At 40.2% G+C, this 26,153-nt stretch overlaps 1 protein-coding gene across 1 annotated transcript in view; it reads left to right on the top strand.

Annotated features, from left to right (window-relative positions):
- Positions 1-25,635, top strand: part of MCUR1 (mitochondrial calcium uniporter regulator 1) — a 32,733-nt gene extending 7,098 nt beyond the window's left edge. Inside the window, exons 4-9 of the mRNA XM_054018085.1 lie at positions 5,954-6,055; positions 8,801-8,842; positions 11,467-11,538; positions 17,980-18,033; positions 21,533-21,647; positions 23,944-25,635. Coding sequence (XP_053874060.1) covers positions 5,954-6,055; positions 8,801-8,842; positions 11,467-11,538; positions 17,980-18,033; positions 21,533-21,647; positions 23,944-23,999 — 441 coding nt within the window. The 3' untranslated portion in view covers positions 24,000-25,635. The remainder of the gene's footprint in view (positions 1-5,953; positions 6,056-8,800; positions 8,843-11,466; positions 11,539-17,979; positions 18,034-21,532; positions 21,648-23,943) is intronic.
- Positions 25,636-26,153: the final 518 nt, after the last annotated feature.

Here is a 26,153-nt window from a genome sequence, read left to right as displayed (position 1 = left end):
ATTACAAGAAATACAATCACTTCTCTTTGTAGAGTGGTCCCTCCTTTGTTCAGGGGAAAGGGACTTTACTCCCAGTACTTCCTGATCCCAAAGGCAAAAGGGAGTCTAGATCTAAGGCAGTTAAACAAGTTATTACAAAAAATCAGAATTCCAGATGGTCACTCTAGCTTCCATAATCCCTTCCCTGGAGCTGGGGGACTGATATGCTGCTCTTGACTTAAAGGACACCTACTTTCACATGGCGATTCATCAGAGCCACAGAAAATTTCTGAGATTAATTGTCAGCAGTTGACATTATTAGGCCACGTCTACACTACCCACTGGATCGGATCGGCGGGTAGTAATCGATCTATCGCATCTCATCTAGACGCGATAAATCGATCCCCGAATCGACGCCCGTACTCCACCTCAGCAGGAGGAGTAAGCAGAGTCGATGGGGGAGCCGCAGCGGTCGACTTGCCGCTATGAGAATGGCCAGGTAAGTCGAACTAAGATGCTTCAACGTAGCTGAAGTTGCATATCTTCCCTCCTGTGTAGACCAGCCCTTAGTTTACAATGGTTCCCTTTTAGTCTCTTGGCTGCACCACTTGTTTTTCAAAGTGCATGGCAGTAGAAGAAGCTTTCCTCTAGAGGTCGTGGTCATATAGTCCCTTACTTGGATGACTGCCTGATGAGAGGTCAATCCAGGTGGCAGATGATGTCCAGTATAAGCATAATCTGATCCACCTTCAATGCACTTGGCCTACTGATCAACTCAGAAAAGTCAGTCCTATCTGTGGTACAGAATTCATTGGAGTGAAGTCGTGGACTCTACAGCAGCCAGGACCTTACTATTGCAAACAAGGATTCAGGCAATGCAGAACCTCATTCTGGATTTAAGGGCTTATCCTCTCACCCCGGAGTGGAAGTTTAGGCACAAGGCAGAGTTCACTTATGTGGTCCAGTACTTCAGACTGTGTTTCAGACTCCTTCAAGGCTGGTTGGCAGAGGTGTATTCTCTAAAAAAGCACCATATAGATATGTTAATGCACATACCAAGTCACATCTTATCTTCCCTAGATTGGTAGAAAGACCCAATCAACATCTGCAAGGAAGTTCCTTTCACCCCGCCTCAACAGTCTCTTACTTTAGTCAGACCTGGGCTGGGGCGGGGCTCATGTGGGACCCCTGCAGATGCAAGTCTCTGATCTCCCCAAGATCTCAGCCTACATGTAAACATCAAGGAGTTTTGCTTACCTTGTATGACATTCCTTCCTCTCATTAGGGGAAGGGGAATATTGGTGCCAACCAACAATATGACCGCCATGTTTTATATAAACAAATGGGGGGAGCCCCATCTAGGGTGACCAGACAGCAAATGTGAAAAATCGGGACGGGGTGGGGGGTAATAGGAGCCTATATAAGAAAAAGACACAAAAATTGGGACTGTCCCTATAAAATCGGGATATCTGGTCACCCTAACCCCATCTCCACTACTTTGTTGGGAAGCAATACTCCTCTAGGACTTCTGCAATGACACCTTTATGCTTCCAAAAACAGCGCACCTCCTGAGGATTTGGAATATGCTAGCAGATCACCTGAGCAGGTTTTTTAATGATCACCATGTGTAGTCCCTTTGCCCAGATGTAACAAGGTCCATTTTCCAGCTCTGGGGAACTCCCCAAATGGATCCCTTTGCAACAAAGGACAACACAAAATTTCATCCATTATGCTTCAGAGCAGAACTGAGCCTGAGTTCATTAACAGATGCTTTTCTACTGCTGGGTCAGAGGGTCTGCTGTACGCTTTTCTCCCTCTCTCTCTTGTTCCAAAGTTCTGTACACGGCCAACCAGGATAAGGCCTGTCTCACAGCGATTGCCTTGGCATGGCCCCATCAACAGTGGTTTTCACATCTCTTGGACCTCCCAATCAGTCCCTCACTATTACTCTCACTTCACACAGACCTGATTTCTCAGAAGTATGGCTGCCTCCTCCACCCCAATCTTCAGGCCCTTCACCTGAAAGCCTGGCGACTTCGCGGTTAACTTCAGTGGAGGTGTCCTACTCTAGAGAGATGCAGGAGGTACTGCTGAATAGCAGTAGAAAACCATCAACTAGGACAATTTATCTTGATAAATGGGAGAGGTTTTCCAGCTGGTTGAAGCTGAAAGGGATCTCCTCTATTCTTGCTTAGTCCAGCCTATGCTGAATAGATCTTTTATATCTGAAATATCAAGGATTGGCAATTAGCTCAATCACATTACACCTAGTGGCTGTATCGGCATTCCACCCTCATGTGGATAACCACTCCCTTTTTTCCAAACTGATAACTATAAGATTTTTAAAGGGTTTTGACAGGCTGTTCTACCATGGAGCCTGAATCTAGTCTTTAACAAAGCTGATGGGTCCCCACTTTGAGCAATTAGTGTCCTGTTTTCTGTTGCACCTTTCAGTGAAGATAATGTTTTTAGTAGCCATTACATCAGCTGGGAGAGTTGAAAGCACTAGTATCAGATTCTCCGTTTATGATTTCTAACACAGATAAAGTCTACCTTCGTCCCCATCTAAGCTTGTGTACAAAAGTGGTCTCCACTTTTCATATCAACCAAGCAGTTTTCTTACCAACCTTCTTCCCAAAGCCTCACCGTAATAAGGGAGAGGAGAGATTGCACACCCTAGATCTCAGAAGAGCTGTAGTATTTTATCTAGAATAGACTAAACTTTTCCATTCTTTGTTTAAATTGTTTATTGCTTTTGCAGTCATAATGAAAGGTTGTCCTGTTTCCACGCAAAGGAGTTTGTCATGGATATCCAGTTGTATTCACCTGCGTTATGAGTTGGCTAACCCCGTGTAGTAGTTCCGGGGTGGGGCTCGTCCCTTCCTGGGGCGCCTGAAAGCCAGGCCGCCCCGCTACAAAGCGAATAACAGTTAGGGCCCCGACCTTTGGGTAGGGGCTAAGCACGCAATTGGTAGTCCAGAGCTCAACCTTTGTGCAGGGACTGAGCACGCAAGTAACAGTTCAGAACTCAGGCCCTTAGGCAGGGACTGAGCACACAGTTAACAGTTCAGAACTCAGGCCCTTATGCAGGGGCTGAGCATACAATTAACAACCAATAGTCAGTCAATGGCCCAGGCCTTGTAGCAGGGGCTGGGTCAGTTTGGGTTAGCCCAGGCCCTAGGTCAGGGCGGGGCAGCAAACCAATAGTCAGTCAGTGGCCCAGGCCTTGTGGCAGGGGCTGGGTCAGTTTGGGTTAGCCCAGGCCCTAGGTCAGGGCGGGGGCAGCCAAAAGATAGTCTGTCAGGGGCCCAGGCCCCTTGGAGAAGGAGGAGGAGAGACTGCCACCTGGCGCGGGGTGGCAGGGGGGAACACAGGCCCACCCACTCCACTGTGTTCCAGCCCGGGGCCCTATCCGCAGCAGTCCGTCTGCCGCGCAGTCAGTGGGGATCCTGACTGCAACACACTGACATGGGTTCGGGGTCTGCTATCCCCGGGCCACTTCCCATCTCCTCCTCCATGGGTACCTGCTCCTCCTGAGTTCCGTCTGCTGGGTCGCAGATCACGGGCTCCTCCGGGCCCCGAGCACCAGGTAGGTCTGTCGCTCCCTCTGGGCCCTCGGCGGGGGGAAGCTCAGGCCGCTCCTCGGGGTACCGGGCTCTCAGCAGGCTCTGCCAGTCCTCCTCGGGGTACCGGGCTCTTGGCAGGCTCTGCCAGTCCTCCTCGGGGTACCGGGCTCTCGGCAGGCTCGGCCAGTCCTCCTCGGGGTACCGGGCTCTCGGCAGGCTCGGCCAGTCCTCCTCGGGGTACCGGGCTCTCGGCAGGCTCGGCCAGTCCTCCTCGGGGTACCGGGCTCTCGGCAGGCTCAGGTCCGCGGGAGCTCGGGCACCAGCGTCTGTCCTCTCCCGCTGCCGGCCAGCTACTGAGCGCTGTGGCCTGGCCTTTATACTTCCTGTCCCGCCCCTTGACTTCCGGGGGGCGGGGACAGGCCGCAGTGGCTCCGCCCACTCTGGCGGCTGTTCTGGCTCATCGCTTCCTGGGGCGCCTGGAAGCCAGGCCGGCCTGCTACGCCCCACATAGAGTACTGAGACATTGACTAGATCTCAAGCAACTTCTGTGACATTTCTGGCTAACATGCACATTTGCAAGGTGGCAACCTGGTCATCATGTCACGCTTTTGCTTCTTGCTAAGCAGTCTCTCAGCAATCTAGAAACCATGCTAAATTTGGACAAGAAGTCCTCCAGTACCTGTTCAAATAGACCCTGAATCAGTGTTGCTGGAGGTGCGTTAGTACCCCCTGGCTTGAAGTGTTTTCCATCACATACAGGATATGATTTGTCACTATGATTATTTCCTGAAACTCATGGATTATTCTTCATGTCCTCCACAGCTATCCAGGGCAGTTCTTTGTGTCTTGAATTTTTTTGGAGGGAGGTTCTGGGAAGACCCCAGACCTATTTGCAGCTGGAAGTAGACCAGTAGTGCTAGGGTTGCTCAAAGCACCCTCCCAGCCACCAGCAAATGGCTTATAGAAGCTAGCTCATCTCTAGCCTTTGGTCACAAGGAGTGACTCAATGGCATAAGAAAGTTTGTTCTAGTAATATGGATGTCTGAGAGCAAGGAATTTTTGTGTTCTAATTATGGCTCTGATGCTGACTTCCTCTGTGGACTTGGTCATATCATATAGCCTCTCTTCCTTAGCATCCTCATATATAGCATGGGGGGAAATATTTACCTCCATTACTACCTGGATGGTGTAAAAACTAATGTTAGTATAGTTATAGAAAAATGCCTACAATTACAGAAAGAACTGGAGAGGATGAAAGATAGAGTAAAACAGGTGGGAGCAGGCCACCTTTCTCCACTTTTTGTGTTCTGTCCTCTTTGCTGTCCTCAGTGAAATTGAAAATATGTATAAGATAATTCTGCTTATTTAAAATAAACACAGGGAAGACATCAGGATTTAGGCATTGTTTAATATTTCACTTAGATTAAACTTTGAAGTACTACTGCTATTGACACGTCTTCATAACCAGAGCCAGTTGATGGTCATCATTGGCTGTAACAATAAAAAAAAAAAAGAAAAATGCAAGTTATCATTGGTTTGTATTGGTGTGACTAATGGACCTGTTGAGCACTCCTGAGTAGTTGCAGCTCCTAAATTGTATTCTCTGGAGTGCTGAAGTAAGCATTCTTGAAACTGGTATCTTGAATTTGGCTGAAGTAGGAAAGAACATTTTACTGAAGTGCTGTCTTCATATGCTGTTGTGTGCATCTTTTTGTATTTTATTGTAAGAGGAAAAGAGCAGTTTGTCGCACGTTCTTATTCGTATTATAGGTTAAGTACATCCCTACAGTAAAATGCCCTCTCTTATTTGACTTGGTACAGTATTGGTCTTTTGGCCTCGAGATGAAAACCTTGTCTTTGCTTCTGGGACCTTGAAGTGAAAAAAAATTCTCTAAGTTACATGTATTCATTAGTCTGCAGACATTACAGCTGGCAGGTGCAATATGACTGATATGGTCTGAATGCACTTCTTTCCCCATATCCTCTCCAGCTCTTTGCATCACTGGAGCCACTAGTTGCTTTAATGTTACAACACCACACATACAGCTGCAGCAGGAAGAGAAAGAAAAGCCGAAAATGTGAAGAGAGGAACTACCAGTGATATTACAATTCCACCAACCTGTAGATGTTTCAGAAATAGCTAGAGGTTTGTGCTAGCTCTAAAATTTAGCTAGCTTCTGAGCTTAAATTAGCCATCTTATGTTACCACATTCATTTAAAAAATGTGTGTTCCATATCCAGAATGAAAATTGGTCAGTCTAAGATGGCTGGATCCCAAGTCTCAATTAAGTGACACAGACACTGAAATAATAGCGTTTTAAATACTATATTTGTACACAAGTGAGAACTTTTTTAGGATGTTGCAATTGTTATGGTATGGTATTGAATTTTTCTTTCTTCTTTCAAAGGAAATCACTCTTCAGCAAATAATGTCTCATATTAGTGGTGTGAAAAAGGATATGATTATCTTAGAAAAGAGTGAATTTTCAGCACTCCGAGCTGAAAATGAGGTAAAAAACACATATGCAAACTACAGTAGCACTGTTTTTTTTGTATACCACATAGAGAAGTGGTTCTCAACTTTTTCCATACCATGACTTCATGTTACAACAGAAAAAAGCTTTGAGATGCCCCTCCCAATTTGCCATAAAGTAAGGGAAGGTGGTCATGAGCCCCAGGCTGAGAACACATAGCTTAGAGAAAAGCCATGCATCAAGCTATGTTGTTATGTTTTAAAACTTCTCTGTGTTGGGAGGAGGGGAGGGAAAGCCAAGAGTAGAGGAATCATAGTATCAAGTGTGGAGATTTGCTTGCAGAGCTCCCAGTAACCTGAAGAAGTAGTAATATAATATAATTAATCATTTACAGCATTAAAAAATTTGATCCAGTAGTAGTTATATAATCCGTAGTTGAATCCATGTCTTATAAGATTTTTAGGCTCCTTTGGGGACAGAATTAAAACGCTCCTGGCATATTTCAGATATCCATTGCTCCTCTTCCTAGAAGCTGAGCATATCCTTTTGCTGTATAGGGACCCTGTCAGTCAGCCCAAAGGAGTGAAATTAGTCTGCTGAAGAGGAGGAATCTTTACCATCTGGTTGGCAGATGCGGTTTAACAAATTTACAGCGAGCAAAATGATGTTGAAAGAAACCTTGTAGAGCATGGTAGGTTGTTAACAATTATGCCAAAGGTCACAATTAAAGGAAACAAAATAGAAGATATTCTGTTGGCTGTTGAGAAGGGAAGATTTGTTTATCCTTAATCTCATATATTTAGAGGTGAATGAACAAGGAAAAAATAATGGGACTGTTTACTTAAGGTGCTTCTGAACTGGGTTTAACATACATAAATTGGAAACACAATTTATTAGGGCTGTTGATTAATCGCAGTTAACTCACACAATTAACTCAAAAAAATTAATCGTGATTAATCGCAGTTTTAATTGCACTGTTAAACAATAGAATACCAATTGAAATGTATTAAATATTTTGGATGTTTTTCTACACTTTCATATATATTGTATTCAGTGTACATTATTTTTTATTATAATTTTTACTGTGCAAATATTTGTAAACAAAAGAAATTGTATTTTTCAGTTCACCTTGTACAAGTACTGTAGTGCAATCTTTGTCGTGAAAGTGCAATTTACAAATGTAGAGATATTTTGTTATATAACTGTACTCAAAACAAAACAATGTAAAACATCAGAGCCTATGAGTCCACTCAGTCCTACTTTTGTTCAACCAGTCGGTAAGACAAACAAGTTGTTTACATTTTCAGGAGATAATGCTGCCCTCTTCTTGTTTACAATGTCACCTGAAAGTGAGAACAGGTGTTCTCAGGGCACTGTTGTAGCCAGTGTCGCAAGATATTTACGTGCCAGATGCGCTAAAGATTCATATATCACTTCAAGCTTCAACACCATTCCAGGGGGCATTTGTCCATGCTGATGACAAGTTCTGCTCGATAACAATCCAAAGCAGTGCAGACTGACGCATGTTCATTATTATTTTCTGAGTCAGATGCTACTAGCAGAAGGTTGATTTTCTTTTTTGGTGGTTCGGGTTCTGTAGTTTCCGCACTGGAGTGTTGCTCTTTTAAGACTTCTGAAAGCATGCTCTGCACCTCGTCCCTCTCAGATTTTGAAAGGCGCTTAAGATTCTTAAACCTTGGATCGAGTGCTGTAGCTATCTTTAGAAATCTCACATTGGTACCTTCTTTCTGTTTTGTGAAATCTGCAGTGAAAGTGTTCTTAAAATGAACAACATGGGTTGGGTCATCATGCTAGACTGCTATAACATGAAATATATGGCAGAATGCGGGTAAAACAGAGCAGGGGATATACAATTCTCCCCCCAAGGAGTTGTCACAAATTTAATTAATGCATTATTTTTTTAACGTGTCATCAGCATGGAATCATGTCCTCTGGAATGGTGGCTGAAGCATGAAGGGGCATATGAATGTTTAGCATTGGTATTAGTAAATACCTTGCAATTCCAGCTACAACAGTGCCATGAGAATGCCTGTTCTCACTTTCAGGTGACATTGGAAACAAGAAGTGGGCACCATTATCTCCTGCAAATGTAAACAAGCGAGCGATCTGAGCGATTGGCTGAACAAAAAATAGGACTGAGTGGACTTACAGGCTCTAAAATTTTACATTGTTTTATTTTTGAATGCAGTTTTTTTGTACATAATTCTACATTTGTAAATTCAACTTTCATGATAGAGATTGCCGTACAGTATACTTGTATTAGGTGAATTGAAATACTATTTCTTTTTTTACAGTGCAAATACTTGTAATCAAAAATAAAGTAAGTACTGTACACTTTGTATTCTGTGTTGTAATTGAAATCAATATATTTCAAAATGTAGAAAGCAGCCAAAACTATTTAAATAAATGGTATTCTATTATTGTTTAACAGTGCACTTAATCGCAATTAACTTTTTTAATCGCTTGACAGCCTTACAATTTATTAAACTGGAACCCTTAAAAAAACAATTCTGGAGTGTTAATAGCAGAAAGAAGCTGTAGATACACATGCTTCTTAAAAAGTGTTTTTGCAGAAATAACTAATTGATACTGTAACCTGTCTCACATTTGCTAGGACTAGACAATCTATAAAATGAAAAGGAAATCATAAATATTCATAGTTTATTGATCATTAATACAGTGCTAGTAGCTGTAATGCAGATTCACCAGTACTCTTAGGACTTTTATTTATATGTACTTTTTTTTTTTTTTTTTTTTAAGAAAATAAAACTTGAACTCCAGCTGCTAAAGAAGCAAGTAATGGTAAGATACATTATTTATATTACTACTTAGATGCAATATGACTATAATGAACATGAAGAATTTAGAGAGACATTTTAAATATCTAGTTCGCTTTTAAAAGGCTTTTACTCATCTCTGCTACTAAAGTGCTTAGTTGTTGTGCTGCAGGTACCTTGTATGGGGGACTGAAATCTCCAAATCCTGGAGACTGCAGCAAAGGCAGCTTCATGTATGTATTCTTAGTGGTACTTGAAACTATTAAAACCTAAAAATGTTTTAAATCGGATTTATTTTTCACTGTCTTAGCAGTTTTCCTTTATTTGCATTTCATTGATTGAATTAAGAAAGTGTCAGTTGCAGTTCCATGGTTAAGGCTAAAGTGACCAGACAGCAAATGTGAAAAGTCAGGACGGGGGCAGGAGGTAATAGGAGCCTATATAAGAAAAAGACCCAAAAATCGGGACTGTCCCTATAAAATCGGGACATCTGGTCACCTTAGTTCAGGCTGAATTGAGTTCATGAAATTGCATGGCATCATCCACAAATTTACAGCATTTACTCTTTGGGCACAGAATTGGTTTTCTGAGAATCTGCAAGTAAATTGGTTTATTTGAGTTAATTTTAATTTAAAAATAGTTTTTTATGAAATTTAACCCCATGTGCCAGACCATGTTTTTATCCAAATGATTGTAATAACAGAAAAATGAAAACTCTCTTCAAACTTCCCATATAATTACATTTTACTGAAGTTGAGTATACAGACTACATGAAAAGGTTTTTTTGTTTGTTTGTTTTTTCAGGGTTAATGGTCCTTTTAGTGCTGTTCTTCTTAACTGACAGCTGATGCTGCTTCAGAAGATGCTATGAAAATTTTTCTCCTTCAGAGAATTCCATTACTAACTGGCCTCTTTCAAAATGATTGCTGTCTCCAATTTTCAATGGGTGTGAAGCTACGGGATGCCCTTAATAAAAAAAAAAAAAATGCCCTCTTTCAAAATGGACACCACTTCCCACTGTTCCCAGTGTTAATGAAGCCAGACTTAGGAAAAATGGTTGCCCCCGAGGACATAGTCTCAGGGTTCCTATTCACCACTCTTCCCTACTTTGCTCCTCTCAGCTGGAGAGAGGACACACCCTTCCAATCCCAGGTTGCGGATCTCCTAATGCTTCTCCACTAAACCATCAAGCTGTTGACCTATCTAGGCTTAGTAACTATGTGATCTTGTAATTATTGCCTTCATCACCCCCATCCCCTTCCTGTTGTTTTGATTTCCATAATATTACATCATGTCTAAAATAAGGCTCAAATTGTGTATTTGTATTGTGCACTTTTGAACACTCTAAAATATAGTTTTAAATATTTCTAATTAATCCCTGGTTTTTAGACTAGATCTATCATAATTAGTTGCATTTGATATTTATTTCCTTTTACGTAGACGTTAATATCTCTATCCCAAATCATTCTTCCTAAAACTGGTACTTTTCATTAGTAGGTTTTATAGAGGTTTGAGGTCATCATAATTTGTTTTTACATAAAATTAAATTATTTAGTTACATTTTTCCTTAGTCATATAATGAAAATTTATTCTGGGTAACAGTCAAGGTTAAAATCATTTATTTGTTCTTATATAAAACAAGTAGAAATTTACACAGTATGTGAGATACGATTTTCTTTTAACAAACCTAACTTAAAATTTTATAATTAAAAATTGATCATTGTAAAATATCTGTCACTAATTTTAAAGTTATTTAGCATAATTAAAAATTGCTAAAACAGAAATCAGTCTGTAAGTGTTGTTCATTCTAAGATAATTAAATGTTTTTTATTAGCTTAATATAGTGGCTTGTAAAAAATGCTTGCATGTCTCTGATACATAGAATTTCTTGGAATATTCATCAGTCTTCACATTTATCCTATGCACTAGTCTGGTTAGCAGCTTGCTCTATGACCCACGGTCTGGAGACTGGAATTCCTCTGGGAAGTAGCTGTCATTGAGAAGCAGCAGAACCATTTACTGCTATCCTGCGAGTAAAACATTGACAAGTAGCTCTATAAAGTTTTTTAAAAATATAATATGTCTGTTATATAACTTCCAATAAATATTCCATGAGCTGTCTTAAGTTATCTGTAGTTTTCTTTTAAGCCAAACAGTTATTAGAGAGATGACCATTACTAGTGTCCTCTTTGCAAGCATATTTTTATATGCTGTCTTGAATGGATTAGAGCAGTAGTATATCTCTATGGGACATCAAAATTTTACACATACCCAGACCTGGCCTCCAAACGTCTAAGTTTGTAGTACCTGGGACACAAGAAATGTTCTCAGCTTCATTGGATGGACATGTTACATTGCCCTGGATCTGCTATGTCAGTTTTTAGTCTCAAAAGCAGCTGCTAGTTGTCGTGGCTTTCAGGAATCCTATTCACCCCAGAAGTCATGAGTATTTTCCATTGATTGAAGGGGCAAAGTAGGTCCCCACATAGGCTGCATCAGTTTCACAGTATCAGGAAAAAAGTCCTTTTATTGAGGTTTGCAGTAGGAAGGCACAATATATTTGTTCCGTTACTTAGCTCATGAATTGTACAAGGAAAATTTTGTTGGTTTTTTAAATTTCCTGATATATTTTGCATAATTTTTCTCTAGGATGAAGTTATCAAAGTTCGTGCAGATAACAAATTAGGCTTCAATCTGGAGAAGAGCAGAGTAAAAGAACTGGTAAGTTTTATGGATTTCTTCTAGAACAGTGGTCGGCAACCTTTCAGAAGTGGTGAGCCGAGTCTTCATTTATTCACTCTAATTTAAGATTTCGCGTGCCAGTAATACATTTTAACGTTTTTAGAAAGTCTCTTTCTATAAATCTATAATATATAACTAAACTATCGTTGTATGTAAAGTAAATAAGGTTTTTAAAATGTTTAAGAAGTTTCATTTAAAATTAAATTAAAATGCAGAACCCCCTGGACCGGTGGCCAGGACCCAGGCAGTGAGAGTGCCACTGAAAATCACCTTGCATGCCGCAGGTTGCCTAGCCCTGTTCTAGAAGTATGTAAAATGTGAATACCATTTGAAATTGTTTGGTCAAGAATGTAATTTTCATGGTTGTCAATGAAGTCTTTTGGCCAGAAGATAGTGTGAACTACATGCTGTAGTATAATGTGACCCCATTCGCTTTTAATATTTTATCATATTTTGACATTGTTTTTCATATCAAGATTAATGAAGAAATAATGTTTTTTTTTTAATGTATCTAGTCAAATTAAGTTTAAATACTTTGTTAAATTACCTAAATTGAAAGCCTCTCCTTGCTCCAATAGGGGACTAATTACATCGTAGCCAGTATGTCAGCTAACAGTTTGATTGAAGTGATTTTCACACTATCTTGTCCTAACTGGTATGGATCCAGTGACTTCTGACTTTCAAATGTCTGGTAGAACTGAAAATCTTTATGATCTTAAACTGGAGTAATAAAGGTTACAGTAAATTGGCAAGTTTTTTTCTCTCTTAGAGTATTATATGTAACTGTTTTGAGCTCCTGTAAATGCCATTACCAAAATCTATTTCAGCAAATCAAAGAAGATTATGTTGCCTAACTTGAATAGTCTTTTTTGAATGACATTTTTCTACAGATTTTATTTTCCCTAGTCCCTAGTCATCACATTTAACATTTATATTTCATAGATGTGTAGTGAGGGAATAATATTGACCATTACTATGGGCAGTAAGCTTTATTTTCTTTAGATACTGCTAATCTTTATTCTTTCAAAACTGGTAGATGTGCCCTTGAAAGTGATTACAGGTCTGCCGCATCTTACGCGTGATTTCAACTATACGCGGTCAGCCAAAAAAAAAAAAGAGAGAGAGAGAAAAACAACAATTTTAATACTATACCTGTAGTGTGGGCGATTTTGCCCGCCATTGAACTCAAGGGGGTTTTGGCTATACGCGGTTTTCGCTTTATGCGCTAACCGCGGAACGGAACCCCCGCTTAAGATGAGACAGACCTGTACTCATAATAGTTGTCAAACGAGCTATCCTGGGTTGGGTCAATGACTTAGTACTGTGGGTAGCCCTCTGTGCTGCACCATGAGAGAATTGGGTTGAAGAACAAACTGAGGCCTTCAAACTTTTGAACTTGTAGATTTTTCAGATGTTGCAAAAATAATGCTTTGCACTAACGTAGCACCTTTCCTCTGAAGTTCTTTTAACTACTTAAATAGCAAGCCTCACAATATCTCTATGGGTAGGTAAGCATTATTGTATGCATTTTATAGATCAGTTAACTTAGGCACAAAGAGTTTGTGATGTGTCCAGGATGACAGGAATAGAGCCCAGGAATCTGGACTCTGTCTCTTGCTCAAAGCACTAGTCTACATTGCTTTTCTAGATGAAACCCCAACCTTTATGTGAAGAAGTAGACAACTATAAACTACAGTCATGTATTCCATTGCAGTCTGTTGTTATACAGGGTATTGTATCTTTCAAGGAGACTGCTTGCTTGCTAGTTGTTGTCAACAGACATCATGCATGGCCAGAACTCTGGCATAGAATGGGGAAAGAGGCAGGTGAATGGAGAACATGATGCTACATACAAAATAAGGATTATTTGTACATAATAGGAAAGTGGAGAACCCAAAATAAAGGTCTGGGTGAAAGTTCTGTGACCTCTCTTCAACCTGTGCTTATGTCTAGATGTTGTTTCTTCTGCATTAGTGAAAGCATTATTGGCATATGCACTTGGACACAGGTGAGACCTATACTTGAATGCCCAGAGTCCTATAAAAGCTGTAGAGAAAAATAAAGCACACTTACCTAGGAAGATACCTGAGGTAACTTAAATTAGTAGAGGCTTAGCCAGTGGCTTTACTCCTAAAATATTTCCAAAGTATGGTGAGCTAATATTCCATCTGCATGCGGTTTAAAATATAAATATATATACAGTACTTGTATTACAGTTATTATTTATCTGGTTTCAACTTCTGCATTTAAAGGCAAGGTAGGAAAATTTCTCTAGTGATAAGATAGGAAGCAGAAGGGCATTATTTAGGTTATGACATTGCAATAGCTAGTCAATGTTTCCTTCTGCTGCATCCAAGAATCCAGTTTGGGAAGAGGAGAGGCGGACTGAAATGTGGGGCAAAAGCACACATAAAGAAGTTGGGAGGGACAGTCACAAATATAACCAGAAAGACTCAGAGTTGAATGGGCAAACTAAGGCTGTTGAGAAATGAGCAAATGGGGAGCTTTTCATTGCTCTGAGCCTAGGACTAGGGCAGAGGTTCCCAAATTTTTCCTGGCACGATCCCATTTTAATGAAGTATTTCCTGCCAGGACCCCAGACAGCATGGAGGATGCCATTTTGTAGAGAGAAAGCGTGTCCTCTGCATAGCATTACCTCACATGCACCATATGTGCGAGGTCACCCCTCATGGACAACACCATTTTGCTCTACAAAAAAGCATTCTCCACACAGCGTGACCTCATATGTATGGTGCATGCAAGGTCATGCTGTGCAGAGCAAAATGGCACCCTCCATGTAATAGGCATCACCAGAATCTCACCTGCTGATGGCGTGCTCCATTTGGGGCCACAACCCACAGTTTGGGAACTGCTGGTACTAGGGCATCTGCCAGGAACATTCTGGCAGTTTGCTTTACCTGCTCTTATCGCACAAGAAAATATCTCAAGTCTGTGTAACAAAAGAAGTGGAGCCATGAGTATTGTAGAATAGAATGATCTTTTCTCTTTCATATAATTGAATGGTAAATCCTGGCAATTTATATAAAACTAGTTCAAATGAATCTTACAGCTTGCTTAAATTTACTATAGTATTCAACATATTTATAGACCTCATAGGAGTAATGTCTTTAGTTAAGATTGCCCAACACATTGTAAGACTCTGTTTTGCTGGTAACCCTGCCAAATTAACCATTTGGCCTGAATTTTTCCATACTGGGTGTCTGCCTCAGGGTGAACCTCCTTCTTTAAAAAAATAGGATCAGTGGTTTCTGTGGACAAAATTAGGGAAAAATACAATGTTTTGTCCTGTAAACAAATGCTTATCAGACTTTTTAAGATGTCGTTGTGCCTCCATGTTTTGAAACAGGGACTTGCAATTTGGCAAAGGGGTGGTCTTTGTGTCAAAAATGCTGGTCCCATGGAAAAAAAATATGGGGAATGCTCTAGTCCAGTGCTGCAGAGACTGAGAAGAACTTTTCTTGCAAATGTTGCTCCAGGATACTGTGGCAGCAGAACTGAGAGCAGGGAGACTCTCTCCCCTGTGCTCTCAGTGTACCCCCTGCTGGTACCCAGGCAGTGAGGAGGAGGAGTAGCCTGATTTAGACTGCAGAGGGCTAAAGAACGGGGAAGAGATAAGGGAAAAGGGGGATTGCAGGAGCCAGAGGGTGGGGAGAAGCAGAAGGCTAGGGGGACAGTATTCATGGGGGAAAGAGAGAGATAAGAGCCAGGAGTCGGAGTTGAATAGGAGCAGAGGGAGTATTAGGGGAGGCATGTGGGGAGCACAAGCTGGGAAATGTGGAGGGTAGATGGAGGGGGGAGAGGCAGGAACCAGAGGGGGGAATTGGATGGGACAGGCAGGGGGATTTATAGGAGCAGAGGCAGAGGGTGGGTAGAAGATGGGGTTGGTGAGGGACAACAAGAGGATGGTGGGAAGAAGCTTAGGGATGTGAAGGAGCAGAGAGTAAGGGGGTTAGGAGCCAAGGACAGAATGAGTCAGGGTGGTGGGGGCATTAGGAGGAGTGGGGCTTGTAAGGGACAAGGGTTGGAGGATAGACATAGGTTTGAGGGGGACGGGCAGAACCACTGCAGCAGACTCCCTTCCGGAACCAAGAATTCTCTTGTCAGCAAATATCTGTAAAACTCATAGACTCTACGGTCAGAAGGGACCATTATGATCATTTAGTCTGACCTCCCGCATGATGCAGGCCACAAAACCTGACCCACCCACTCCTGGAAGAATTCTCTCCCTTAACTTAGCTGTAGAACTCCCAAATCATTATTTAAAGACTTCTAGTCACTCAGAATCCTCCAGCAAGCGACACCTGCCCCATGCTGCGGAGGAAGGTGAAAAACCTCCAGGGCCTCTGCCAATCTACCCCGGAGGAAAATTCCTTCCCGACCCCAAATATGGCGATCAGCTGATCCCCAAGCATTGCAGGCAAGATTCTCTAGCCAGACCTTCTGGAATAGTACTCTGTAGTAACTTTTAATATCCCATCATTGACCATTGTTATCGCCCTATTGACTGAAATCACTGTATCCCATCAAACCATCCCCTCCATAAACTTATCAAGCTTGATCTTAAAGCCAGAGAGGTCTTTCGCCCCCACTGTTTCCCTCGGAAGGCTATTCCAAAACTTCACCCCTCTGATGGTTAGAAACCTTCGTCTAATTTCCCGACGGCCAGTTTATATCCATTCGTTCTAGTGTCCACATTAGACACTGGATAAACTCCTGGATAAAATTTGTGCACCACCTGCCTCTAGTGCTGATCAACATAATAGTAGGCTGATATCTTCTATTACCAGTTACTCCATTAGCCCAGCCCTTGCTGCTTAGCAAATTAATCCACATTATGGATTTTTTTCTATTACTTTTTAAAATTCTAGGAAATGCCATAAAACGTTAAAAGAATATTATTGTTATTGGACTTTTACTTTTAACTTTTATGGATTGTTACTCAACCACTGAAAACACATATCAAACCTAAGGGCCATCTCCCTGCCAACTTTTAGTTTTCTGTCCCCAATCTACTTAGGTGCTAGAGCTGTTACAAGTAGTTGTTGACTTCTTTACTGCTGAAAGTGTGCATTTCTCTGTCTTTATTCTTTTTTAAAATATCTGAATAATTTCAAACAACAAAAAAACTTTGAACAGAGTCAGACCTGCAAAATTTCATCCAAAAAAGTTAAAAAATATAAACTACTAAAAAGGGGCCATTAGAATGGAAGTTCTAGCAACCTTAAACATAGCTAAAGCTACTAAAATATGTATTGTGCATAATTTCACTCTTAAATTATGGAATCATTTTAAATGTAATTGTTCTTTTGAGCATGGCACCAGGTAGTGATGATCAGCTATTACTTACTATTGTAATGTTCAATCTCTGTCATGATGGTTTGTAACTTTGATTGAAAAACATTGCACTTTTAAATTAGGTTCTGATGTAGATAATCTGCCCTTTTATCACTTGTTTCAAAAAAAAAAAAAAAAAGGGTGAAGATGTTTGTTTGTGGTATTTTTGTCCCCCACTCCATTCACCAGAGTCTCTCCGAACTTGAATGATACTGATGTGTTTCAGTTATTGCAAGCATGCAGTAATCTTTTGTTTTGCAACATGTGATATTCCCCCCTTCCCCCCCCCCCCCATCCCCCATTTTATGTGATCTGTTAGTTCAATCAAAGACACAGACAGAACTCAAAAACATTATGTGGATTTGTGATGCATCCTTCGGGTTTCATAAACCAGTTAATGGATTACCATGAGACATAAACATAGTATAGTTGACAAATACAATAATTTTTAATAGTGTTAATTTCTAATTAAAAGAAGGGCTACCCATCTTTTCTTTCACTGTCACTCCAAAATTTCAAGTGGGGAACAAATCTAATCCTGATTAAACAACTGTATATGATAATTAAATCTGCTTTTATCTTTTAAAACTTCGTACTGGGGAGTGGGGGGTGAGAAAAGTGGCTAAAGTCTAACCTTGTCCTCTTTAAGCCATGCATAAGTGAACACAGCAGAATATTTAAATCTAGCCTCAGTTACGAGGTGTGTGTGTGTGTGTGTGTGTGTGTGTGTGTGTGTGTTTTTAAATGCAGGTCTGCAATCCTTTCCCATTGCCAATCAGCAAACATATTGCCATAATTAAAGGGCAGTTTCTGGTAGAAGATCTGCTGCCCTTATAACTCTGAGATTTGCTGAAACATTTGGCTTAAACTTTCTTTTCTTCCAAAGAGCAACATCTGTTTTACAATGGTAACTCTAAATATTGTTGGCAAACACAGAAGAATACTGAATTCCAGCTTATGAATTATAACAATGATGTTGGAAACTAAGCAAAAGTACTAATGTGAAGCTGGGAAGAAATTCAGGAGAGAGAATAATGCTTTTTTTTGTTTGCTTTTTTTCTTCAGTATTCAGTTAATGAAAAAAAACTGCTGGAAATAAGGACAGAAATCGTGGCATTGGTAAGAATTTAGAATTTAAGAATGGATTGTTGAATGATATAATAAGGCTTATTGTATTTGTGTACTGTAACCAGGCACAAAAATCTTTAACATGAGTAGTATTTAAATGTCCATATATCAGGTATCCTAAATGTACAAAACTCAGTTTTTAGCTAGTTTTAAATAGTTTGTTGTGTACTTATATATAGTACTATGACACTACTACACAGGTAACTGAAATATAATGCTGTACATACATGAATACTCCTGGGGGAATTCTGCGCACAATATTGTAAAATTCTGCGTATTTTATTTGTCAAAATAACACAACATAATCATGCCAATTTCAATTAATTTATTTTGAAATACCTGGCAGCAACTATGTCTGTAACAATACAGACACATAATAAATTCCCCCAGGAGTAGAGAATTAAAGAAACCCCTACGACAACTCAGTTCCTGTTTCTCTGCCCCTTTTCCCCAGACCCTACCTGCGCGCCCCTCCCCCTTCCCCAGCACAGACATTCGCACATACTCCCTACCCCCCAGATCTCAGCCACGGGGCACCCCCCAGCCCAGATACCCACACCCCTTACCCCCCCAGAGATCCAGAGGGAGAAACAGCCCAATGCTGGGTCCCAAGCTAGTACGGAGTTTCCTGCACACCGCTCCTTCCTTCAGGGCAAGGAGCTGCTGGGAACCCTCCAGCTCCCTCCTCTTCCCCCGGTAGTGTCGTCTATTTGTGAGCTGGGCTCAGCTGGGTCCAGTACCCCCTAGTGGCAGCCAGCAGCTCTGCAGCCCATTTCTGTGGGAGGAAAAGGAAATTCTGCGCATAACATTAATTACTGTGTGAATTCACGCAGTGGAGCAGAATTCCCCCAGGAATACATGAAACACATGAAAGCAAAGCTCACATGGAGTTTTATGTTCTCAAAACCCTGAACATATATAAATATTCAATTCAATTATCATATGTTTAAGTTATTTTGAGAACTTTTGTGTGTGACATTGTCTCTATCATGGAAACTGCTTGAAACTGCTGGGTTTTTCTACCCTTTCTAAATCTGAGCCCAACAAAAGGATCCTCTCTAGCCTCTTTGCTCCCCCCTCCACATGCAATTTGTCTGTTGGCATCCTCAACAGGTACAACTAGTCAACTACATTAATGTGACTCCCCAGTCTTCTGCTTCTGTACTCAGAAACAGAGATTTCCTCAACAGTTCTCTGAGAATTCCTTTCCTCGGGAGGTTTTGCTATCTTCTCCCAGTGTGGTTTGTATTGGCAGAGAGACTCTTTGGGAGAGCACCTTGAGGAAGGTAGGGGACTCCAAGCCTAACAGTAGATCCTCAGTTGCTTCCGCTGAAGAGTGGTACCCAGCCAACTATATCAAATGGCTCTTGTTCAGATGTTCACCTCTTTGAACTGTCAGCCCGCTCCTTGACCAAAAAAACTGGACTTGTCAATCTTCAACCTCTCTGTGTGCAGAACTCATTTCAGGATGGAGATTTAAAGATCTGGCATAAGAAATCTTGGGAATTATTTCTTAAACTTCATAGATCTCAAGAATAATCACATTCCAAAACATTCCTGCCGCTAATGGTTCCTATATTTTACGGTCAGGAATAACAATTATCATAGTCAAGCAATGTACTTTAGTCTGTTGCCCAGCCCTGGGGTGTTCACAAAGTTAATGATTTTTCTGCTATTCTGAGATAAGAGGGCATCCAGTTCTACCACTTTCTGGATAACCTGCAAGCAAAGGTGCAATCATATGAGCTTGCCATGTTCACCAAATCATCCAGTTCCTGGAACATAATAGATGCATAGTGAATCATCAGAAGAGTTCTCTTACCCAACCTTAGAAATTCCAAACCAACCTGAGTCTTTTGGTACTGTCGGAGGAGAAATTTGACATAACACAAGCTGCAGTTCCTCAGCACATTAGTGCATTCAGCTGATCCATATGATAAAGGCCTGTGAGGAAGGGAAAAGTACATTGAGTACTCCAACTTTCATCTCCTTCAGAACTTCCCAATCAGGCCTGGAGGTACCTGGTTCAGGATATGGACCACGTGTTGATAGTCCCTTCAGATGTCCAGTCCCTTCAGTAGTGATCACAAGGACATAGCTTTGGCAGATGCACCAGTAGTGTGCATGGCAACCAACACCAACTTTTGGGAAGGAGAGCTTAGATGGGACATGAGTCATGGCAAGTGATCTCCCCAGGAATCCCAGCTCAGCATCAACCTCCTGGAGCTGTGGGAAGCAGGAAATGAAATAGTCAGCTTCCTCCCAAGGGGCCTTCTGGGAACTGCAACTATTCGCTTGGAAGGTGACAGCAGAACTACTAGGCTCCTATAAACTGCCAAGATGGACCAGAAAATGAAAGTCTAAAAAGAGACGCCAGAAAATTCTTCCATAATTGGAACACCTGGGTCTGCCCAACAAAGCCACGTACATCTATGGCAAGCCCAACAGTCATGTTGATTTGCTTAGTTGTCTTAAGCGAATGGTAGAACAGTGGGAGCTAACCAAACAAAAACTTGATCAGATTATATCAAGGTAGTTCTTTCCATGGTGGAGATGTTTACAAACCAAACCAACAGGAATAGTGAGATTCTGCTCCTAGCATTAGCTCCTGCAGGCCTAGAGAATGGACACCATTTCATTTCCCCGATTAAGCTTCCATGCCTTTTCTCCTCAGAAACAAGGTGATCAGAAAGATCAGCCAGGATCAAGCCTCAATAAAGTCAGATCATCCCTTAGTAGCCCAGGCACCTTTGTTTTCCCAGACTGGTACATATTCAGTATGTCCACCATTCATTTATATTGCCAGTTTCTCAGCACCTTGTTAATCTGCACCTCTTCCAAGTTGTGATACAAATCATCAACAGCAAAGAAGGGAATGTTGATGTTGCATCCTTAACTAGTGCTGGGAAGAAAGTGGACAGATGAGTGAGATAAAAATGGGGCCAGATTATTTATATATATTCTGGCAAAACTCCCATTTTACTTTGTTGGAAATTTGCTTGAGTAAGGATTGTAGGATCAGGCACAAAAGTTGTAGGTCAAGTATAGTCAGCATGAATTTTTAAAGACAAGCCCTATGAATAGGGTTTTATGATGGAATTTACAGCTAATTGTAAATTCGATATGAAGTCACCATTGTAATAAATCCATCAGGAAATATATGCTTTATAAGCTCTTTAAAAAACATTACAGCAGAGCAGTAAGTTTTATACTTGTGTTCACCTAAATGTGGTGGTATGAATTTTCAGTACTAAGGGAAACCTCTGGCGTCTTAAGAAATATAACATTACGTCATACTTCCTAGAGGGAGGAGTATAACTACAGAAGTCTCCTGAGAAAGGCTTATTCTTAGTTTTTAATACATTGTTAAAGTACTAAATCTGCAAGAGTGAAGGGAGAGCCAAAAAAATAATTCAGAAAGGAAACAGATTTATTTTTATTTTAAGGTTCAATTGTGTTCAAATAACTTAATACTCTGCTTTGTTTCTAGCATGCACAACAAGACCGAGCTCTAACTCGAACAGATAGGAAAATAGACACAGAAGTTGCAGGACTGAAAACAATGTTGGAATCGCACAAACTTGATAATATTAAATACTTAGCAGGTAAGGAATTCTGACAAATATATGCACTCATGTTAGAGTTGTGTTCAGCTCTCTTATTAAAGGCCTGATTCAGCAAGGTACTTAAGCACATTGAGTGGACTCTTTGACTTTAGTGGGATTATTTGTGTGCTTAAAGTTAGGCACATGCTTACTCATTGAATCGTGCTTAAATTTATTTACATTAAAAGAGAAATGATCTGATTAACTGTCAAGAGTGGTTAGTGATGTAATGGAAACCTTATTCATTAATTGGAACGGTTCAGTTTGTACGATACTGTCCTGTGTATTTATACTTGTGCTGAAGTTTTTCAGCTTTCGGGCATTTGTACATAAAGAACAATTTCATAGACATGTAAGGCTGGAAGGGACCTTGAGAGGTCATCAGATCCAGCCCCCTGCGAAGAGATAGGGCCAAATAAACATAAACCATCCCTGAAGATGTTTTTCCAACATGTTCTTGAAAACTTCCAGTGATGGGGATTCCACAACCTCCTTTGGAGGCCTATTCCAGAGCTTAACTCCCCTTATAGTTAGCAAAATTTTCCTAATAGCTAACCTAAATTTCCCTTGCTGCAGCTTAAGCCCATGACTTCTTTTCCTATCTTCAGTGGACGTGGAGAACAATTGATCACTGTCCTCTTTACAACAGCTCTTAACATTTTTGAAGACTGTTATCAATTCACCCCTCAGTCTTCTTTTCTCAAAACTAAACATGCCTAGTTTTTTTAACCTTTCCTCATAGGTCAGGTTTTCTAAACCTTTTATCATTTTTGTTGTTCTCCTTTTGACACTCTTCAATTTATACACACATTTCCTAAAGCCTAGCACCCAAATTGGACATAGAACTCCAGTTGAGGCCTCACCAGTGCTGACCAGAGTGGGGATATTTACTTCCCACATCTTACATACAATATTCCTGTTAATATACCCCAGGATGATATTAGCCTTTTTTTCACAATTGCATTACATTGTTGACTCATTCAATTTGTGAACCTCTGTTACCTCCAGATCCTTTTCAACAGTGCTACCATCTAGTCAATTCTGTAGTTGTGCATTTGATTGCACTTCCTAAGTGAAGTACTTTATACTTGTCTTTATTGAATTTCATCTTGTTGATTTCAGAACAGTTCTCTAATTTGTCAAGGTTATTTTGAATTCTAGTCCTGTCCTCCAAAGTGATTGCAACCCGATTAAGGGAATAGAACAGCTTCCATATGAGGAGAGATTAAAAAGACTGGGATTGTTCAGGTTGGAAAAGAAACAACTAAGGGGGGGAAGGGGGGTATGATAGACATCTATAAAATCATGAATGGTGTGGAGAAAATAAATAAGGAAGTATTATTTACCCCTTCACATAACAGAATCAGGAGGTCACCCAATGAAATTAATAGGCAGCACAGTTAAAACAAAGAAAAATAATTACTACTTCACACAACACACATTGCCAAAACTATAACTGGGCTCAAAAAAGAATTAGGTAAGTTCATTGAGGATAGGTCCATCAGTGGCTATTAACCAAGATGGTCAGGCATGCATCCTCATGCTCTGGATGTTCCTAAGCCTCTGACAGCCAGAAGCTGGAACTGGAATGCCCTGTTCTGTTAATTCCCTTTGAAGCATCTGGCATTGGCCACTGTCTGAAGACAGGATGCTGGACTAGATGAACCATTGGTCTGACCCAGTATGGCCGTTCTTATGTTTGTGTGATCACTTAGCATTGTGTAACTACTCTTATTAAAGACAAAGGTAAAACACTCTTTACTTTTTGGAGGGTGACTGGGAGAAGGAGATGAGGGCTCATAAAGACAGAATTGCAAACTTGTTAAAGGATAAACTTTTCAACTAATTAAATTGATCATATCTACTCTTTATAAGTGAGGTTTAAAAAACTATAGCATTTGCAAGATATTGAACTTTGCTACTAATATTTATATTATCTTTATTTCCTCATTTCGTAACCGTAACTTGATCTTACTTATTTGGAATGGTAAGCAATGATAGGATTTTTCAATACTACTGATAGCTTTCCGGTCCATTTTTCCTTCACTCCCTCTTTCCTTCTTTTCTTCTCTTTTGTCATTTTGTGGTCACCTCCCTATTGAAGTTGTGTTTGTACTTTGGAGATGAATAGCTTGTTTTCTTAAATAAAAAATAAAGAATCTAGCCATAACTTGTAAAAATTCATTGTATTTGCAATTAACTGTTGGAATACTGCTTCCTGAGGGAGCAATACAAGAACTAACAATGTATTCTCGCCTTTTCTCATTTTCACGCTAACTCTTGTGTTTTCTTTCAGGTTCAGTATTTACATGTCTTACTGTAGCACTGGGATTTTATCGTCTGTGGATATAATAAAGCATCTTTTTAAAAGGACTTGTGCCTCTCTTGCCTTATGAAAATCAAGAATGTTTTCTCCTAGCTTCAAGAATTCAGTCTTCACTTTAAAGCGAGTCGATACTATTTTATTTATATTTATTTGTTAAAATAATCTGTATTGAAAATGTAACCAAATGTGCCTGGGAATAAATATAGAGACAAGATTACCTCTGGCACAAACCAGGCATAGTCTACACAGCTCTGCCAATTCCCCTCAATCCTGACCTGCAACATCCTTTTCCTATTGTAGTTTTAGAGCCTCAGTTAAGCCGACTGCAAGTTACACCAAATGGTGTAGTGACTGTGTGATGTGTCAAAGAATGCACTAGGAATTATGCCAGACTCTGCTGAGATATGCGTGTGCAATAGCAGTTGTATGTATCAGAACAGAATTTGGTCATACATTTAAAATCGCCAAATGGATTTAATTAGTGACCTTATGGCAATTTTGGACCTAGGCCTTTGGAGTGAAATGTTACTGAATTAACGCACAGTCCACACACTTCCTCTTTGTTAATAAAATGTATTCATATATTGTAAAGAAATATTTTTTCTATCGGTTACGCTAATTTTTAAAGCGTTTGCATCATGGTTTGTTTTCCAAATTGCCATCCAAACAAACAATTACGTTTCATGAAGCAGTGTCTCTAAGACCTTTTTGGTTTTTTACATAGCATTTTAAGAACTCATATTTAGGACACACAACGTTCTGAAACTCATTGCACATGCTAATTGTAAATTTTGTACTAAAGCTGAAATAGACATTTGAAGAGCAGTAAAATCTAATAGCTGATATTAATCTCTTCTACAAGCCTATGTAGAGATACAAACTGCTCTCTGTCACTGCTTGTTTGATAGAAGAGAATTGCTTCTTTTATTCTTGAGGTGAGAATTAAAGCTGATTAGTTCTCTTCTAGTGAGGAAAGAGCAATTGGCTCTCACTTACTAGAGTGACAGCCTTAGGGCTGTGCTCACTAAGGGAATAATGTTTTCACCCATCTACACAAGCCATTTTCCCAAAAGTTTCCCACTGGTTCTACAAATGGTACAGCTCCTCTACTGGTAGCAATGGTAGGAGCACTAATGTAGACTATCCACTGTTTAATCCTGCACAGAGCAAGGCCATATGAAATGGTAGTTACAATATCAATGCCTTCTCTACATTAATGCTTCCACTAGTGGTAGCAATGAGGAGAAATGGGGCTAATGTGTCCAGGGTCAACCACCAAATAGAGCTGCCAGGTTCGATCACTCTCATTAACCTAGGGTCCTGTCTCTCTGCTTAGCTTCTCTTTTTGTTTTTTCCCTCTCTGTGGGCTGATGGTAAAAGCTGGCAGGGTACCATACCAGTTTTGCTCCCTGCTTTGTTTATTGAAGTCCTGGCAGGCTGGCTAACTTGTGTATATGTACCCAAGTAGCCATTGAACATCCTTGGCTGTTGGGGCTACCATTTGTTATATGAAGGCAGAGAGGAGGCCAGATGGAGATAAAAGTATCTTACAAAAGCTAGAACTACGCTGGACTTAACAGCTAATGGATAATCATTAAAAATGTAACTAATAATAATAATCTGAGTTTAATCACTCTTAATAAAAATAATTATTTGGTCTTTCCTATTAGTAGTGATTCTTAATTTAGTAAACCTTACCCCAGCTGCTAAGAGTTAAGAAACAACATAAATAAAAATACTTCTATAAAACACTGAAAAGGAGAGAACATTCAAGAGGCAGTGTAAAGGAAGCTAGTATTACAAAACAGCATCCTCCAAATTACCAGCATCTTTTGAATTGGTTTTGTGTGTGTGGAAAAGCTATAATAATTATGCAACTCTTAAGGGTTGTGTTAAAGCTAGATTTTTATATTTATTTAAAATGTCACTATTTTAAAGTGTCAGGCATTATAATTTAGGTAAACGTTAGGTGTGATCTACTTCAGTTAGTGGGAGCTATATATTCCAGGGTAGCAAGACTATATCTTTGGTCACCTGGATGCCTGAGCAATTAGTGAATTTTCATATGACTAAAATATTAGTGAATTGTAAATAATTTAATCTGCATATTTAATTTCAAATGAGTGAATTCTGCTGAAAAGTGAGATTCTTCTACAAGAGGATCTGAGACTTTTGCAGTG

This window comes from Malaclemys terrapin, chromosome 2 (assembly GCF_027887155.1).
Source record: "Malaclemys terrapin pileata isolate rMalTer1 chromosome 2, rMalTer1.hap1, whole genome shotgun sequence".
Lineage (NCBI taxonomy): Eukaryota > Metazoa > Chordata > Testudines > Emydidae > Malaclemys > Malaclemys terrapin.
This window is presented reverse-complemented; position numbering and strand designations above follow the sequence as displayed.